The sequence below is a fragment of the Dryobates pubescens genome, chromosome Z (assembly GCF_014839835.1).
Source record: "Dryobates pubescens isolate bDryPub1 chromosome Z, bDryPub1.pri, whole genome shotgun sequence".
NCBI classification, from domain to species: domain Eukaryota; kingdom Metazoa; phylum Chordata; class Aves; order Piciformes; family Picidae; genus Dryobates; species Dryobates pubescens.
The window spans coordinates 127,283,068-127,303,088 of NC_071657.1; the positions used below are offsets into that span (position 1 = coordinate 127,283,068).

General features: G+C 39.9%; 1 protein-coding gene across 2 annotated transcripts in view; it reads right to left on the bottom strand.

The window, feature by feature from the left end:
- The window catches only part of NELL2 (neural EGFL like 2), a 159,672-nt gene that overhangs the window by 43,073 nt on the left and 96,578 nt on the right, over nt 1-20,021 (bottom strand). For both annotated transcript variants that reach the window (XM_054178040.1, XM_054178039.1), the window contains exons 14-15: nt 3,421-3,543; nt 1,139-1,234 (exon numbers count right to left, since the gene is read on the bottom strand). In XM_054178040.1, coding sequence (XP_054034015.1) covers nt 1,139-1,234; nt 3,421-3,543 — 219 coding nt within the window. The remainder of the gene's footprint in view (nt 1-1,138; nt 1,235-3,420; nt 3,544-20,021) is intronic.

A 20,021-nucleotide genomic window follows, 5' to 3' on the forward strand; every position in this document is an offset into this window, starting at 1 on the left:
GGTGTTACATTGAAGAGACCTTGTAATCCTGTACCACAGTATTTGCAGTCTGAGCAACAGTGAGAAATACTTGAAAGCTTGCTCCTTTGATGTTTTTCTAGATATAGATGAACGATCAGGATACTGCTTTCCACACACCATCCCTCTTGTGCACTGTGGTAATGTTCAAATACAGACGAATGAGAACAATCATGTTTTGCGCCTCTCAAATGGACCAGAGAATACAGAACTCAGACCGCTCCGTGTTTGTCATTAAAGTGGCTATGTTTACAAGTCATATGAAAGCAGTACTTGCTCAAATGACCTCCTTTCCCCTGTTTGGAAGATTTATTGAAGGCAATATAGAAAAGCAACAACAGTCAATCATAGGTGGCAGACTGCCCTTTTATTAGCCATACTGAAGCCAATTAATCTAAGCGAGCTTTCTCCACTTACCTCCTGGAGGCATGTGTGGTCAGAATGCATTTTAAAATCCTGCAGCAATAAATAAAGGTGCTATAACTACTCAGTTGAACTTTGAGAAATTATTTACAAGCACTTGAGGTGCTAAATATTAACATTCCACATACTCTGCTGGGCAATATAATTTTACTAGATTCAAGACCTTAGAACTAAAATTCTAAATCAAGGCTTTGTGGAAGTGCCATCCTCAGGGGTAGCAGGAAGATAAAGCAATAGCTGCAAAAGGTGGTAAAAGCAGTAGGAACACTGAAACTTGTCTTAACACTGATTAAAGAAAGCTGAGTTAATCAGAAGTCTTCAGATAAAGTTGCATGGGAAGGTGGGCTACTGAACTAATCACACATTTACAGCACAGAATTAATCAATTACTTGAATTTATTTCTAGATGTCAGATTTTCTGCAATTTGTAAGAGATACCAGAGGCCATTTGAGATGAAAAGCAAGTCCATAATAATCCTATTAATTATAAGGCATCAAAAACCCAAGATGTCTTAATTCATGTTCCCATTTTTGCAGTCACCATGGTTCTAATTAGAAGTGCTGTAATATATTCTCCTGGGAGACACATAAGAGAAGTGAGTAACGTTTTCGTTTCTCTTTCAGGGCACACACTTTCTTAGATTACCTCATACATCCTCTCTGGATTATCTTCATCATAAATTCAGTTATATCTTACCAGTTTCGCAGCTGGGCCCAGTGAAGCCTTGTGGGCAGGCACAGACATTGGAAGCAATACAGGCTCCTCCGTTCCTACACCCGTCTTTGCAAAAGGCTGCAAAATGCAAAATCACAGCGTGTGGGTAACAGAATTACACTCAGCGGCCACGCAGGTTGCTGGCAGGCTGACACAAAATGTGGACCCTGTGGCACTGAATGCAGAGACTGCCTTCACCTAAGGATAGAGGTCACAAAGAGATGGTTTATAGCCCCCCTGTCTCACCGGCCAGATGGGCTGACAAGCTACAGAAGGAGATTAGAGTAAATCATCTGAAGACAACAGTTCACATGTGCTCCTTCTCATGCATTTGGAAGCAGCAAAAGGCAGCATCTTCCCTAGGAACACACTCTCGTCCTGGGGCAATGCTGGTCTTCTCTGTTGGCCAAATAAAGCCCTGGACATAACATGCACAGCTACATTGCCTGGCTACCACGTTCCTTAATTAAGCAATTAGACTGAAACAACAGAAAGAGTAATTTTGTCTCAAGAGATTGTAAAGAACTTAAAAACTTTTACTATTTACAGTTTGAAGTTGGTCTTTGGATTTGTTCTTTGTCATGCTATAATCTGAGAGGTCATGCTTTGATATTTTGCTGCAGCATTCTTCAGATAGAGCTGTGATTATGTGTATGCTTTAGAGCCACAGAATCACAGAATGGTAGGGGTTGGAAGGGATCTCTGAAGATCATCTAGTCCAACTTTCCTGCTAGAGCAGGATCACCTAGAGTAAATCACACAGGAACACATCCAGGTGAGATTTGAATGGAAACTCTACAACCTCTCTGGTCAGCTTGCTCCAGTACTCAGCCACCCTCAAAGTGAAGGATTTTTTATTTATTAACATGGAACTTCTTGTGTTCCAGTTTGTGTTCATTGCTCCTTGTACTGTCACTGGACACCACTGCGAATAGTCTGGTTCCATCCTTCTCACACTAGCACCTTTAGATATTTATAAGCATTAATGAGATCCCCCCTCAGCCTCCTGTTCTCCAGGCTAAACAGACCCAGCTCTCTCAGCCTTTTCTCATATGGTAGATGTTCCAGTCTCCTAGTCAATCGCCTTAGTGGCTCTCCACTGAAGTCTCTCCAGAAATTACTTGAATTGGGGAGCCCAGAACTGGATGTGGTATTCCAGATAAAGCCTCACCAGGGCCGAGGAGGACACAGAAATGCAGTCAGCACTGACAAAAAACACAGCAGCTGATAGTTGCATCCACAATATAGAATTAGAAACAGTCTGGTGAAACCAGGCAGATGGAGGTTATCACCAACATAGAGTTGCTCTGGTTGCTCATGTGTTTGACAGGAAGCAGGCTAGGCTGCCATGTTTTAACAAGAGCTCATTTATGGTAGGAGTATTTAGGAAAACTGCACTGTGACTCAGGTGAAGGAACGACTAATGCTGAGATCTTACTAAGGCTTAGCAATTGAAGAAATTCAGGGATGCTTAGCCTTGCTAGTACACAGCAGTAGAAGGCATCAATGGGATATTAGCAATGTTAACTCTGGCCCATTCTGACACCTAACAGATTGAGAGGACCGAGGCACAATTTCATGGGAACTCTGGGTATGCTATTGCTGCAGCTGGATTACTACTGTCTGTGCCACTTTCCCTACAGCTACACTACTTTCTTTTCAAAAATCCTCTAAATTTGATGCATGGAGCCTTGGGCCAAAGATTCAGGCCCAAGTACCAAATCTCATCTGCTCTGATGTGAAATACAATGGAAATAAAATCAGCATTGTATCTCTGGGCAAGCATCTTTCTAAGATGGGCAGGATAACCTCCATCAGTGAATGATAGGGTTTTGTACCTGCAGGTCTAGAGCTTTTCTCATGTAAAATAAAAAACAACTCAGCATGTGAAACAGCCTCCAGTTCATCCAGGTGAAATAGCAAGTGATTCACCATAGACAATGTAGTGCTGACAGTGTTTTCACAGCTATAACTGTGTTGGTAACTGTGGACCCCCTTGAACAGTGTGGCATGTTAAGTTGACACAGAAATGAAACATCATTATTTCAAGTTTCAGAGCATAATATCTACATATACATCATCCTCAAATGACTGTCAACTCTGCCAAATGCAAACTCAGTGTATATCTGCCTATAAAGATCCAGATGCAGCACCTAAAAGCCTGGCCTAGTGTTTTGCCTGCCTTCTTCACATGACCAGATTGGCATCAGCTACAACAAAGCATCTCACCCAGATGAAAGACCATGAGGTTTTCAGTGGCTCACCTTTACAAATGGTACCATTTCCTGTGTAACCTGGCTTGCAGACACAGTTGTGCCCACCCACGGTGTTGAAGCAGAGGGCATTTTCATCACAGTTGTGCTGGTTCGTTATACATTCATCATGCTCTGAAAAGGGAAACAAGAATGGCAAGGGCCTGAATTTTTAAAACAAAACCAAACCTTTGCATAGACTGCCACATTAAAAAGATGTAAACATAGAATTAGTTACTGATGACAGAGCTGTGTGAGTACATAATCATGGGATAGCCATGGTGGATATATTTTTAGCAAATTAGAATAGAATAGACTTAACCAGGTTGGAAAAGACCGCTGAGATCATCAAGTCCAACCTATCACCCAGCACCATCTAATGAACTAAACCGTAGCACCAAGCGCACTGTCCAGTCTCCTCTTAAACACCACCAGTGATGGTGACTCCACCACCTCCCCAGGCAGCCCATTCCAATGGCTAATCACTCTTTCTGTGAAGAATTTCTTCCTAACATCCAGCCTAAACCTCCCCTGGCACAGTTTGAGACTGTGTCCTCTTGTTCTGGTGCTGGTTGCCTGGGATAAGACACCAACTCCCACCTGGCTACAACATCCCTTCAGGTAGTTGTAGACAGCAATAAGGTCTACCCTGAGCTTCCTCTTCTCCAGGCTAAGAAACCTCAGCTCCCTGAGCCTCTCCTCATAGGGCTTGTGCTCCAGACCTCTCACCAGCTTTGTTGCCCTTCTCTGGACACATTCCAGCTACTCAACATCTTTCCTAAACTGAGGGGCCCAGAACTGGACACAGGACTCAAGGTGTGGCTTAACCAGTGCTGAGTACAGGGGCACAATGACCTCCCTGCTCCTGCTGGCCACACTATTCCGGATCCAGGCCAGGATGCCATACCTGGGCACACTGCTGGCTAGTTCAGCCTACTATCAATCATTACCCCCAGGTCCCTTTCTGCCTGGCTGCTCTCCAGCCACTCTGACCCCAGCCTGTAGCACTGCATGCGGTTGTTGTTACCAATGTGTAGAACCTGGCACTTAGATGTGTTCAATCTCATGCCCTTGGACTCTGCCCATCTGTCCAGCCTGGTAAGGTTCCTCTGCAGAGCTCTCCTATCCTCCAACAGATCAACACCTGCCCCCAGTTTGGTGTCAGCTGCAAATTTATTGATGATGGACTCAATCCCCTCATTCAGATCATCAGTAAAGATATTGAACAGGATGGGGCCCAGCACTGATACATGGGGGACAGCACTAGTGACTGGCTGCCGGCTGGATGTGGCACCACTCACAGCCACTCTCTGGGCTTGGACCTCCAGCCAGTTCCTAACCCAGCACAGTGTGTTGCTGTCCAAGCCACGGGCTGACAGCATGGCCAGGCGTTTGCTGTGGGGGATGGTGTCAAAGGCCTTGCTGAAGTCCAGGTAGACTACATCCACAGCCTTCCCCACATCCACCAGGCAGGTCACTCAATACTCTCTGCAGTATAATTCCATTTTCATTAACAGGGAGCTACCACCATTACACTTTCTATGAAGGGCTACATTATTCTTGAAAACACTTGCCAAAGAGCCAGGTTTGCATACTGAAAGTCCATATGCTATATTTTATTCATGCAGGTTCATCTTACAGAGGAATCATAGGGTTTCCTTTGGAAAGCTGACTAATGGTGCGAGACACATGCTCCAAACTGCAAAAGATGTTGTTAGCAGAAGGCAGGACTTCAAAACTTAAATCTGTGTTTTCCCTCCTTCCATTGCCTGCAGAACACTTTATTTAGATGAAATAACCTGAAAACATAGGTCTGCCTGCTGTTCAAGGCACATTTGGTATGCTATGTCCTAGCATCAAAGTGTGATGGATGAGACTCCTCATTTAGCAGACTAGACTAGGCACACCGGAAAACAATCCTTTTGGAAATAAATGGAGAATTTGAACAGTATGACTTGGTGTTAACTTGTAATGCACTGTTTAATCTGAGACAAACAAAGAAAAAGCATTTTATGGGTATTTAGGTTAATGGTTTAAGTCCCTGATTTTTGAGAAATGGAGAACACTGTTGCAAAAAGAAGATGTTCTAAAGTGACACTTCAAAAATGCTCCACAAAATGCTCCACCATCTTAGTCTGTAGGCATCAAAATGAAATGTTTCCATCTTCTGCAAACATTCCTTGCATTTGCTTTAAATCTACACTTTTCATCTATCCATAAATAATCTCCAACCCTAGAAATTTTAATTTCAGCAACACAGGCTGTTTGGAGAACATAAAGGCACCTAATTTCAATTAGGACAGATGGAAGAACCTGCATGTGAGGTTTTCATAGCCATCATTCTGCTTAGGTTTTAGCAATTTTTCTTAGAGCAGTTTATGGCAGTTCTGGCTGTCTGACATAAGTCTTAAATCTGGAATCAGATGCTCTTTAGTCCTCATTTTAGGGTATGTCACGCTGCTCTGAATCTTCCCCTTTATAAATAAAGAGCTGAAGTCTTCACATATCCCACAGACTTGTCAGGAAAATTAATTTCTTAACATTTGAAAATCACTACAGAAATGTTCAACTTGCTATTTCAATACTGGCCATAAACCACGGGAATATAAAGCTGGCAGATTGGCACATCTCTAATCCATCAGTAGATGTAAATTGTTACCAAGTAATGGCAAGTACCTGTGATTTAAATGCAGGGTGGGGGGAGAAATCACAATGTAACTCATGAACTTTAAACACCACACAGGTTTGGATTATTTTCAATTTATTTTTTGATGGGTTTATTGTTCTTGAGTACTTATCTGTTTGGATTTTAAAAACATTAACCTGACATCCCTCTTCTAAACAAGGACTTGCTTCTTGTATCACCAACAATATTCTCCTCAGCTCTCAGCCCTGAGGCACCAGCAGCTACTGAGCTGATTCCCATGCTAGATGCAGCAGAGTATGGGCTGCAGGCCTCTGCTCTGAAGCATGAGATTTCATTGCTTCCTTCCCAGTATAACTAACTAAAATAGTTATTGTTCACCAATGATCCATTCCCTCTAAAATCCAGTTGCAGTGTTTGACTCTGACCTCCTAACATAGTGAAATCTCTAGTGCTGGCTGAAAATATTTATGCTAAATCAGTCCATTAAAGAAAAACAACGACCGTGCAAATTAGGTTAACAGGTTTATGCTGCAATAGTACCCTGGCTTTCTTAGTTTGTGTTAGAATTATGATTCTGTTTAAATATGCTATTTAAATATTAAAAGATATTTTCTCATTTTCAAAGGTTCCATATAACCACTACAGGAAAATGTGTAGAACTTTATGTACTGGTCAAAATACCTTCCAAAGACATTGTCTTAGTATCTCAGGGAGTAGGGTCTATACAACAATACACCATACTGGTAAACTCCGCTCAAATCACTAATTTGACAAGGAGGAAGTGTAGCTATCCACCTCATGACTTAGGAATGCAAAAATATTCCTGGCATATACAGCGGCTTTTAACTAGGAATAAGAGCATATTAGAGGAAAGCAGGTGATCACAGACTGTCACAGTAAGAGGAATAGCTCTATGTGCATGGCTGGAGCAGTTCTGAATGCCCATCAAGGCACCCGCGGGCAGGACAAGTGCTCTGGCCTCTATGCCAAATAAACTTGCTATTAGTCTTCCAGTACAACAAGCTATTAACTATATTTATAATATCTAAGACTACCAGAACCTTGAAGACCATTTGCACAGATGTATGCCCTTCATATAAAAAGATAACCGTCCACCTGAGAGTGTGCTTCCAACACTTACTCTCTCAGCCAAGAACCATAGAATCACAGAATCACCAAGGTTGGAAAAGACCTCAAAGATCATCAAGTACAACCTGTCACCACAGACCTCATGACTACTAAACCATGGCTTCAAGTGCCATGTCCAATCCTCTCTTGAACACCTCCAGGGATGGTGACTCCACCACCTCCCTGGGCAGCCCATTCCAACGGCTAACAACTCTCTCTGTGAAGAACTTTCTCCTCACCTCAAGCCTAAACTTCCCCTGGCACAGTTTGAGACTGTGTCCTCTTGTTCTGGTACTGGTTGCCTGGGACAAGAGACCAACCCCCTCCTGGCTAAATCCTCAAACTGCTGAAAGTTTAATATGGATTTTTCTTAAAGCACACAGTATCAATGGAAGTAACTTTCCATCAGCTAAGTAATAGGGCTTGGATTCAAATATAATCTGTCTGGTTTCCTATTCTGTAACAAACTTTAGTGTTTATTATCCTCCTGTAAGGAAGTTCATGTACAATGCTTGCTAATGTTTCAGGAAGAGGGTTTGATGCACAACTGAAATTGTATCAAAATAGCCAAGCCTTCTACTTCTGTAGTTATCAGCTCAAACTTCAAGTTTGTTTCTATTTAAATCAAATATCAGAAACTCAGAAAATATTCATGGGAGTGAAAAAATATTCTTGGATTAAAGTTTACACAGATATTTCTTTTGTTTTAGGAGGAAAATGTCTCAGAATGAGAGGAAACTTTGTAATTCAATTAGAGGAGCAGATACTTAGGAATAGACAAAAGGAATGGACAAAATCAGAAAGAAAAGAAAAAGAATCTGTGTGTTTTACAACCTATATAAATCTGTTGCTCCGTATCAGCTCAGCTTAACTGCAGTAACACACTTAAAACCATTTAAAGATAGCACTTCTCCATATTCTTTCTTACAGTGGCACCTAACAAAGCGCTCAGCCTGCACTTCAGGAGCAAGTCTTTCATGGACTGGCTATGAATGGTTAAACCACACTCCAAAAAAATTCTTCACACAGAGTATCTTATTACATTCACTCTTCCAGCACTCAGCACACTATCCACACCAATTTACAGGGTCTATCTGAAACAAATTCTTCTAGAATTCTCTAGAAGGTAGACTGTCCAGCTTTAATAAAGAGTAAAATAGTTATTTGTAATAAAAGGAGTGGTGCTGTGCTGATAAGTCTTTGTTACTTCATGCTTACCATTTTGGATTCTGTTTTTTAATCAAACACTTGGAAAGTCACCTTAAATAAGGTAGACATTGTGGAGACTGAGTTCAGCAATCTTAACTATCAAAGCAGATAGGACCAAGCATTACAAAGAAGAAAAAAAAAAAAACAGCAAAGAATCATTTAAAGATATCCATTAACAAGGTTTTTTAAGTTCAAAAAACAAGTATAAGAAGCATTTTTTTCATTATTTAGAAATGTCATGCCCAAACATATTTCTGATGCTGCAAGAACACTGAGGTCATTTATTTCAAGCATCTTTAGACATCATGTGCCACATGCTTAAGGTAAGCTTCATGCATATTTCACTGCACATCATAATGAGTATGGGGATGGGTCAGATACAGTAGTATTACAGAGACAAAGACATAAAAATTACTTTGCAGAGAGATTTTAATGATTAACAAACCTGAATTTGCAATAAAATCTTCTGTAATGATAAAGTGCACTCGCTACAATCATTACTTCTAAAACTTTATTACCTAATCTATCTAAATTCCACTTTGCACTGTTCAAGACTCTATGCTTGACAATGCTAAAATTAATAGACCCTCTGTTCTGGGAATCAGTCAAAATTTTAAACATAGTATTTATGTGGACAACTATCTCTTGAATGATGTCTTTCTACACAGAAAAAGAAAAAATTCCAACTCCAAAATTTCCTGTTGCTACACAGCAATGATGGTAACAGTAAATGCATTCCATTAAATAGTTCTTATGACACAGGTGACCCAGAGGTGCAAAATACAGTGTGACAATGCAACTAATTCACTTATAGACATTTGAGTGTGCAACAAATTGATTATATACACACCTACAGAAATACATATACACATGCATACATATACATATATGCTGCTGTAGGTTAAGGGTTAACTGTTGTACTATAAAGTGGAACTCCTCCTGGCATAGGTGGAAAGCCCATCCCAACAGGGAGACATCAGATAACGTAATGTGCTATTCCTTTCCTTCTCATGCATATTCTCTATTTAAGAGGCAGAACTTCTGGAGTTCACTCTCTTGGCTCTTGCTTTTGCTTTGCAGCTTGGGGAGAAGCCTTGCTGCTGGCTGGGAGCTGTTTTTGCTGCGTAGTCAGGGCCTAGTCCACTACCGATTCTGGTTTTGTGTGTGTGTATATACACATATATATATATTTATATATTCCTTTTACCTTAATACCATTTGTACTTTGTTTACTTTTGCAAATATTACTGTTACTAACTTCCAGGTCTGTGCCAGTGTTTCTGTTTACTCCTTTAGGGTAAATCTACTTTCTGTCCAGGGCTGGAAGCTCAAACCAGGACATATACACATACGGCAAGGGTGATGTATTGCATTTTACTTTAGTACATTTTGAAACACTACTTCAGAATACCCCATATAGTTTGCCTGACAAAAATGTTGTTACTTCAGAAGGATATCTAGGGTGGATTACTGCATCCTAGTGAGAGACACTGCTGGCATAAACTGACCAGGATCCATTACATTCTGTGATGTATGTCAATGCAACAACAGCTGGGGATCTGTTGTACCAAGTTTATCTGTGGAGAGGTTCTTGAAGAACCTTAGGAGAATCTGGCATGCTGTTATCAAGGAGAGTCATCTGCCTCCTCCTCAATATTCTAGCTCCCTGCAAAATCAGCCCCTATTCTTCCTGCTGTGTATTTCATGATTAAAATATATAAAACTAGGTATAAGATTTCCAACTTGCATACTGCAAGGTTTTCCAAAATTGCCTTCTGCATCCAAATTCTGCAAGTGTGTAAGAAAAAAACAAACAAAACACAACAACAACACCACCAACAAAACCAAACCCCAAACCAAACACAACAGCCAAGAAAATCAATCCAGTCCAGCAGCAAAAATTAACAATGATGGAGTTGCACCACTTACTTATGGGTGAAGAATATTACCCTGGCAGTTTTCCTAAACCATCCATTACCAGCTATAGGAAAGAAGAGCTGAGGCTGCTCTTAGGGCACAGAAATGCATAAATGTTCCAAATAATATAAATGAAATATACTCCTCCAACTATAATCATAGAATAGCTTAGGTTGGTAGGAACCTTAGAAATCAGTTTTACTCCAACCTCTGTGCCATGGGCAGGGATACCTCTCCACACAGCTGCTCAAAGCCTCATCCAACCTGGCCTTGAATACCCTCACAGAGGAGGCATCCACAGCCTCCTTGGGCAATCTACAATTTGCCTTCTGGGTTTCATGAGTGCACTGCCCGCTCATGGTGAGCTTCTCATCAATCAATACACTCAAGTCTCTTTCTTCAGGGCTACTCTCAACCCACTCCACAATCAGCCTAGATTTGTGCCTGGGCCTTGAAATCTTGTAACACCATGCAACAGATATTCATTCTTGAGTGAGGAACTTCTAGACCAGGGTTAAATTGTAATAATTTAATTAAAGATAACATACTATTTATTTTCTCCTTTTGATGCCTCTGCATTCTTTAACTCAAATTGCTTGTATTCTCCCACTTTCCCACTGACTTCATACAGATCTATGGAACTATGGTGACTAGCTAGCAGTGACAACACTTAAATGTCCACTTACAGTTTATTTTAACTACTGTTTTTTCCCCCTCACAGTTCATGAGCAAGACAAACATTAATAGTAATTATATGAGTAGTTTGGAAGACTTATTCCATTAAGATCATTTGGGAAATGACAGATGGTTAATTTCTTAAAGATTTCATATTAACTAGCTTAAATTCTCATTGGCAGGTTTAATTTAAGTCTCAGTACATGCACACTGGTTTCAAGGAGCAAATGTTGCAAATTTATTGAATTATGTTATTTGTTGGAGCATGTCCAGAGAAAGGCAAGAAAGATGGTTAAGGCTCTAGAGCACAAGTTGTATGAGGAGCACAAGAATTGGGAACTGGGGTTGTTTAGTCTGGAGAAAAGGAGGCTCAGGGAAGATGTTACTACTCTCTACAACTACCTGAAAGGAGGTTGTAGAAGGGTGGGGGTCAGCCACTTCAGTTTGCAAGTAACAAGCAATAGAACAAGAGAATAAGGTTTGAAGTTACACCAGGGGAGGTTTAGATTGGATATAAAGAAAATTTTCTTTACCATCAAGCACTGGAACAGGCTGCCTAGGGAAGCAGTGGAGTCATCATCCCAGAAGGATGTATAGATATGGCACTTAGGGACATGATTTAGGGGTGAGATTGGTAGTGTTAGGCTAATAGTTGGACTTGATGATCTTAAATGTTTATTTAGTGCCATGGTTTAGTTGATTAGATGGTGTTGGGTGATAGGTTGGACTTGATGACCTCAAAGGTCTTTTCCAACCTGGTTTATTCTATTCTATTCTATTTCTATTCTACATACAAAGTCCATGTCAAGCTCTCCCGAAACTCAGGGAAAAAAGGATATTCCCAATCTCAGCCACAACAGAGAAGTTGATGTATTACATAAATATTTCATGGTATGACTCCCCCTTGTCTTCTTCCACAGTTCTTCAGCAAATCATTTAAACTTTCTTAAACCCACCTATGTTTTATCACTTTCAAAATGTCTGCTGTAATTGTGATTTCCCACTGAATGGAACAAGATGTATTTTTGCAAGATACACTCCTCTCATGGAGACTTCTACTCTAATATTGATCAGTGTTACTTCACGTGATATCCTGTGAATTTCTACACTTTTCAACCAGTTAGGCAGAGGATATATATTGAATAATATTTAGTATGAGAGTGAAACTCAAAAAAATTTCCTTTAATTTATCTCCACTTTCCTTCATGTCTGCCATTTTCTATATTCCTTTTTGAACAGAGGAATTTAAAGGAAAGATTTTCTGAAGCACTTAGTGCAGGCTTAACTGTTTCCCCTGAAGGAAAATCTGAAGCTCCCACTGCTTTCAATGGAAGGACTGCAGTATCAATGGTAAATTATTCTGAACATTCCACCTTAAGAGATTTTAGTCTAGACACAAGGTCTATGACCTTGTCACCCATTTCTTTCTTGCCTTAATTCAAGCTGATCTCTTAATATCTTGTCTCTTTTGCCACTGACATTTGAAAATAAGCTTTTCCTTTTTTAAAAGGTATTTCACCATGTAGACTTTCTCTGCAAATTCATCTTTTCTTTTTTTATCTAGCCACATACATTATTTGTTCCCAGGTAAATCTTTTTAAATTCTAACTTCTATTGTACATGAAACCTCCCAAGTACTCATGACAAACCGATGTTTTCAAAATCTCCTATTATGTTGTCAAAAGTGACAATGATAGCAAATTCTACATCTATCCTAATGCTCTCTATGTTGTTGCTAGTAGAATAGCCAGGCTGGAGTTGTAAATATGCTACTCCAATTTCCTCAGCCAACTGAAAAATGTTTATTTTACTTCTTTCCCTAATGCCAACCTTTTAATTTACTGTTTCCTTACTAAAAGGTTCTATGTTATAAACGCTCACCATTAGCAACAGACGCATGTTGGATATTTGGCCTCCAACCTACGTAAGTTTCTGTTATACAAAGAAAGCAGGAAAGTGGCTGACTGCTGCTGAGGTTCTGAACTTGCTGCCTGCTCTAATATTTCACTAGTAACAACTTACAGACCATCTACATAACCATAGGGCTCCACAGAAACACCTCTGAACAACACATTCAGCAGAGTTAAGGTAAGAATGGGTAAACAGCAGGACAGGAGAAATATGTCTCATCAATCAAATGCCGATGAAAGCTGTTTTGATAAAATATAGATGTACTCAAAGCTCTCTAGAGACAGACAATGCCCCTCCTCTATTCTTTTCAGGATAACTTTACCCACTCATTCCAGCAACTCCTGGGAAAATCACAGTACAATGTACACCATCATTATCAATGGCAGTGCTTGTCCAATGAATAAAATGAGAGGCACCACAGTGATGGATGAAATACTACTGTTGCTTTGACTTTGCTCTTGTCTGCAGGACCTGGAGCAACTCATCAAACCATAAATATAAGGAAACAAACATTTTTTCTATCCTCTTACATAGCAGAGAGATTTCTTAATGCACAAGATGGTTCCTCTTATTTCCCTTGCAGTACTGTGAACACAGGCACTCAGATGACTCACTGGATATCAAGTAGAACAGTACAACTTTTGATAAGACAGCTACAGTGCTTGAGGTCTGTGGGAAGAGGAAGCCTTCCTTCAGTATGTCTCACCTGATTTCAAAGAGGGATTTCTTCTTGAAACCAGGGACAAAAACAGGCTTCAGTGATGGTAAAGCAGAACAATATTGATGCTTTGCTTTTAGGTCATACTTGATACTGTCTCCAGCAATGCTCTAATTTTTCCCTAGGTCACATCCTCCCCAACAGTTTACAGATGGGCACCAAAACAGCTCAAGAAAGGTATCCTTCACAAACACTGCACTTAACCTGCCTTCCCTGGAAACAAAAGCACTTGGGAAGAATGGTACAGTCAGTTCTCACTATAGCATCAGGGAAGAGCTAATACACACATCCAGCCTTGGAAGCCAGGAAGTGTTCCTGCTTTCTGCAGTTCAGATGTAGCCCTTGATGCCAGAAGATAACCTGCAGAGCTGTCTGCAGTGCTTCCAACAAAAGCCAGTACAGTATAGTAATGGAGATGCAAAGAAATTATCTTTCATCTTCCTCTCCCTCCCTGCAATGGTATGAAACTTGACACTGGCTAACGTTTTTCATGGGTAGATTTTCTAGTCCCCACTATGCTTTTGTTGCTGCAGTTCAATTGCTAGTGCCAATCAAGCACACGAATTATTATTTCTGTGCTTACACATATGGATACTTACATGCATTTCATATTGATACATACATATTTGCATAAGCATATCTTAGCATACTTCACCTACCTGAAAAATTCTGCCATCAAATTTGATGCTCTATTTAAAAACACCATGAACAGTGCTAATAAGCAGAACCATGGATAACAGTCTTCAGAGTGATTCAAGTCTCCAATACTCAAAACATGGATTTAAAATCAAACCACAGAGTCCATGAAAACAGGAAATGTTAACCAGATATTGCATTTTCCTAACATTACTGTCATTCCAGGAACTCTTAACCAGATACTCCATTTTCACAACACTACTGTCATCCCCGGGGTGATTTCACCTTTATAATTCTACTTCTTTTACATGCCTCCTATTTGGAAAAGCTACGATTTAAGATGAGATACTGTGAACAACTTGGGAGGACTTCAGATTAAGATGAAGCCCACTCTATGGCAAGTGTGCTAAGTGAATAAACACTGGGTATTCAAAGCACATTGGAAGATCATGCATTCAATCTGCCACCAACCACAATCATCATTTACTTCCCAAACATTACAATTATGTAGTTACAGAAGTCGAATTCTACATTCATTTTCACCTCCTGAAGAGATAGGAAAAATTCATCTTACAAAAAAAACCCACATAAACAAAAAAACCAAACAAATCCACCAAAAAAAAAACCCCACCACACAACCACAGGGGAAAAAAAATAAAATCAAATCAACAACACCAAAAAACACCACAGGAAAAAATTCAGAACACATTACTTCTCAGACACCCACCTTTCCAGAAATCAGTCCTCACATCTTGAAAAGAACTAGCCATTTATGCCTGCTTTGAACTGTGTGAAACCCTTTTCTTCTTCTTCTCCCCCCCTCCCTTTCAAATGCACCATCATTAAAACATTTTACTATAGGTTTCCAAACCCCAAACATCAAAGTTAACACTGTGGGACAGACAGTATGTTCCAAGCTCATCACATTTACTGGTCTGTAACAGGGTAAATGATACAATTACCTCCTGTAATTACTGTTGCTGACAACATATTTTCCCTGGTGATTGGGCTATGTGACTCAGAGCTGCTTATCTTTGTCAGACCAGTCCAAATCTCCATTTCTGTGTGACTTGGACATTAACTTAGGAAGTATTTACAAATCAGTTCCAATCTCTGCCAAAACAGGTATTTGTAATAGTATACACTCACCTTTTACTACAGGATTAAAAAGTCTTCCACTCTATTTTGCATTAGAAAATAAGTATTCACAATAAAGTTCTGTTCCCCATTTAAGTCAAATGTGCATTTGTTTAATGTATTGCAAGGGAAACACGATGAAACAGGCAAATATAAGGAAGGAAAAAACTGCAAGCAAATAAGTACATTGACACTTTTACAAAATGTTCATTTCACCAAATGCTCAAAAGCAATACATGAGGTAAAATTCAAGTAATAAAACATGATAATTCTCACTGCCTTCATGTGACAAATGTTAAGAACACCTACAGAAGACAACAGTGACTTTTAGTGAGTTACAGCAGTAAGGATTACAGGTTAATCAAGCAAGCTGACTGCATGTATTTCCCTGGAATACTATTTACTTTTGAAATAAAACCCAGATACAATTCCTTGCATCATTTCTCCTGAGAATATACTTATATGAAAATGTTGCAGCATATAACAACAGTAGGAAACAGATAGTCTTAAGATGATTTGGAAGCTTTTCACAAAGGAAAAAATACTCCTACAAAATCTCCCACAAACCATTTAGGTAGAACAGCCTCCTATTTTATTACTAAGCTTGTTGACAGAGTTCTTGACTCAAAAGAAACATCAAAGTTTTCAGAGTTCTCTGTTATTTTATGGGGAGGGTCTCAATTTGTGCACATTTGACTACATAAATTATGAAGGGGACTAATTTCAAGAAAGGAAATTGTTTTCCCCCTCTAAATTGATTTCTGTTTTCAGTTTGCTAGCTCAGTCTTGAAAATGCCACAAAACCACCAGTGTCTTCTTAAAAGACAGAATAGTTCTGTAAACTGAGAATGTCCTCAGGAAATGTATCAAGTGTCTTTTATAGACACAGTACTTTTAGAAACACTGCCTCACAATATGTAACTTCACTAACAAAAGTGAAATTTCACCCAAGAACCTTAGGATTCTGTTGTACAGGAGCACAATGGTAGACAGTGATGTTTCCTTTTGTATCAACATGACTTCTCAAATTAACAATGCTGATTTGGCAAGTCTTTCTTGAGACATCAATAGAACAAAACCCTAAGTATGGGTTTGAATATATTTCCTCAGTAGGTGATATTTTGTTTCCTTCATGTTTGCCCACTCTTCAACTGCTGCAGAGATAAACTGGCAAACACTGACAGAACAAATCAGAAGTGCAGAAGAAGTGTGGTTTTAGCTTCCATGTGATGCATTCGTGCAGGACCAGCCACAGCCCAGTTGCAGATCCATCAGCACATTTCAGAGTGAATCAGAAGCTACACGTAGAACTAAAGATATAAGCTTTCTTTGGGACTGCACATAGGAACACCAACTACAGACAAGTCAGTGAAATGGATAAGCCAAATATGTTTACTTTGTGGATCAACACATTTCAGAGTAGATTTCAGCATAACTCTCTGTGCACAGAAGGACCAGCAGGAATGAATTCCTGCTGTGCTCAAGGGCTTTGTACCACAAGGCCACTACTCAAGTACATGGCTGGAAGAGAGGATTGTAACCCAAAAGGCTACTTCTGAATTATTCTGGCTGTAGAGATCAATTTCTACTTTGAAAAGGCAGTTTGATGCAGCAAGGCTTTGGCATTTGGCTTTGAAAGCTGAGAATCATCAGTCCAAAAGTCTGACGCAAAGTAGTAACGTTGATACAGATTAATCTCAGAAACAAACCTAGGAAAGATTCATCACAGATGATGACAAATACTAGATTATGACTGGCATTACAAAATCTGAGTTAAGGAAACAGTCTACCATTTAGCATAAAGCAGGCTAATGTCTTATAAACATTCCAAGAGAAACAATAGACGCTTCTAAGCCGTATCACAAGTCAGTGATTACTGGGCATGGCATGTGGCCTGCTGTGGGAATTAAATGATAAAGAATTAGAAGTTTCCATACAAGCACATTGTATGAATAGAAATAATGTAGGGATTCCAGTCTGTCCAAACAGGGAACTGCCATATTCATTTAAAGAACAAAACCTGCAGCTTTGGTATTAAAAGAAAAGGCATCGGAAGCCTTGGATAAAATATTTTGAAAATGTTTCATCTCCTCTTATGAATCTTGACAGAGGTTTTTTTCCTTACCCTTTGCCTTAACTGTGTTATCATAAGGTTGGAAATGTTTTCCAACAGTGGAATGCAGATTGACAGACATTAAATTAATTTACTGGCAGATGTATCCTTTACCCTTAATACCTGGCTAATTTATATCATTGCTGTATTCACCTTCATTTTAAACTGTGAATGCGGAGAAAACTGCTGACTTCAATACAGCATGACCACATAACCTTAAATAACTCCACTGTTCCTATTTTAAAAACTGTCTTGCTTCATACAGTAGCTTCAGTCTCTCACTGACCTTGGCTGCAGTCCCTCAGAGAAGAGGCTGCGCTCTCCTGGCATGAAGCAATCACCAGCTGGCTCAGACATGATAGATGTGAGCTATCCAACTTCCTTCACTTCTGGCTCACTCAGTGAGACAGCAGCAGACTCCTGTCTCCTGAGCCAAAAAGATCCTTACAACATCAAACAGTCCTCAAGGCTACCTACTGTGTTTCCTGATCTTTGCAGTCTACCCTTCACCGTCTGTGACCAGCCACAGAAGAGGACAGGACAAGCCAGGTCCAGCTGTGAGAGGATGTCATGTTGCAGTTAATTAATAGAAGCCATCCACTCTCTACCATCATCCTAATACCCACAATCCACAACTACCATTCAGTATTGCAAAGAAATGAAGAAGTTTTGACCAGCCAGTATTCCATGTCCTTTTCAGCCTCTTTTACTTAAAACCCTCTTAAAGAAAACTGCAGCTCTTTGGTTGGTGGTAATTCTGGGTACACTTTGGCTCCAGACTGAGGTATATAAATCCAGCTGTCTACATGTGTGTTATTGGGCAGGATTTGCTACATAAACACACGCCAGCCTAACAAGTCACATCTAGCCTGACATTTCATGGACATCCAAGATACCAACAAAAGCTGTAACATGAGGTTCTACAGGAAGACTGTAACAGCAGTTGGAGAGCAAGTAGGACACGCCATAGCATCTAAAAAGGCACCAGACCTTTAACTGGACAACCAGATCTTGTTATAGACATCCAAGTTCACATTTCCGTCAGTGTAACCTACAGAACTGACAAAGTGTAAAATAGATACTAGGATGGGCTTGAGTTATTCAGAGATGAGGGGCTCAAACCTATGGAAAGTGGTCACTTTTCTCACATCCAACAGAACACAAAAAGTGCAAGACCTACAAGGCAGGCCTTGTGTCAAATCTGCTAACCCCTTGATAATGACTGCCTAGGACCTGTAAATAGAAAATTTGAGGCAAGTCCAGCTGAATCCTTGACCTCTGCTGATTACAAGTTTAGATGAAGACATCTACATTAGGTTGTCTTAACTGCAAACTGAATTCCACCTCCTGTGCCAGCATTAGCAAAATGCTAAAGAGTCAGTGCAATTAGCTATGAAAATTAATGATTCGGTCACTATTGCATGGTTTGTTGAATTGTCTATTTTTACAGTATCCTCTGTTAATTTTGCTATACCCCTCTGTTTCTAACTTCTAATCACAATTGTATTGACAGAACATAACCACATTGTAGAAGTTGTCAAGGGACACTGGGTGCTTGAAAGTTGCAGAGCTATTAATACACTAGACTGAGAAATGGGAGGCACACCGGATGGCTTTGCAACACTCTGAGATAAGCATTAAGCAATGTTAATGCTTGAAAGTATTGTCTTTTCAGAGAAAAAGATCTCATTGTTTTCTGAGTTACCATTTCAAACTGAGTATATTCTCCAATTGATACCTGTACCTCCTTTTACATATTGAAAATTTCCTTATCACATTGACAAGGCCAAATACATTCCTTGTAGAACAAAATAACTAATGATGATGCCTGCTGCTGCAGACAGTGCATAGAAACTGTAGAAATACAAAAGAGTTAGAAATTTGCTTTGGATAGACTATCTTTTACTATCTTCTGTTTCTAAGAGGTTGTAGACAGGTGAGGGCTGGTCTCTTCTCTCAGGCAACCAGCACCAGAACAAGAGGACACAGTCTCAAGCTGAGCCAGGGGAGGTTTAGGCTGGATGTTAGGAAGAAATTCTTCATAGAGAGAGTGATTTGCCATTGGAATGGGCTGCCCAGGGAGGTGGTGGAGTCACCATCAATGGGGGTGTTTAGGAGGAGACTTGATGGGGTGCTTGGTGCCATGGTTTAGTTGATTAGATGGTGCTGGATCATGGGTTGGACATGACGATCTCAAAGGTCTCTTCCAACCTGGTCTATTCCATTCTATTCTATTCCATTCTATTTCTATTTCTATTCTAACAAACTACTCTCTGCTCTTCATTCTCTTGTCTCATGTATGGGGGGGTATTTGGGGGAAGAGGAGGAAGCTGTTGATAACCCCCTGGTTTTGTCCAGGGGGGGTTCTTGTGTTGTATTTAAACTGTAAATACATGTAAATGTTGCATATTTTATACATTCATTGCATTCCATATTTGTAGATTGTAATTTTGCCTGTAAATACAGCTTCATTTGCTTTCAACTGAGCTGGTCTGGCAATTTTATGCTGGGGAGAATTTCAA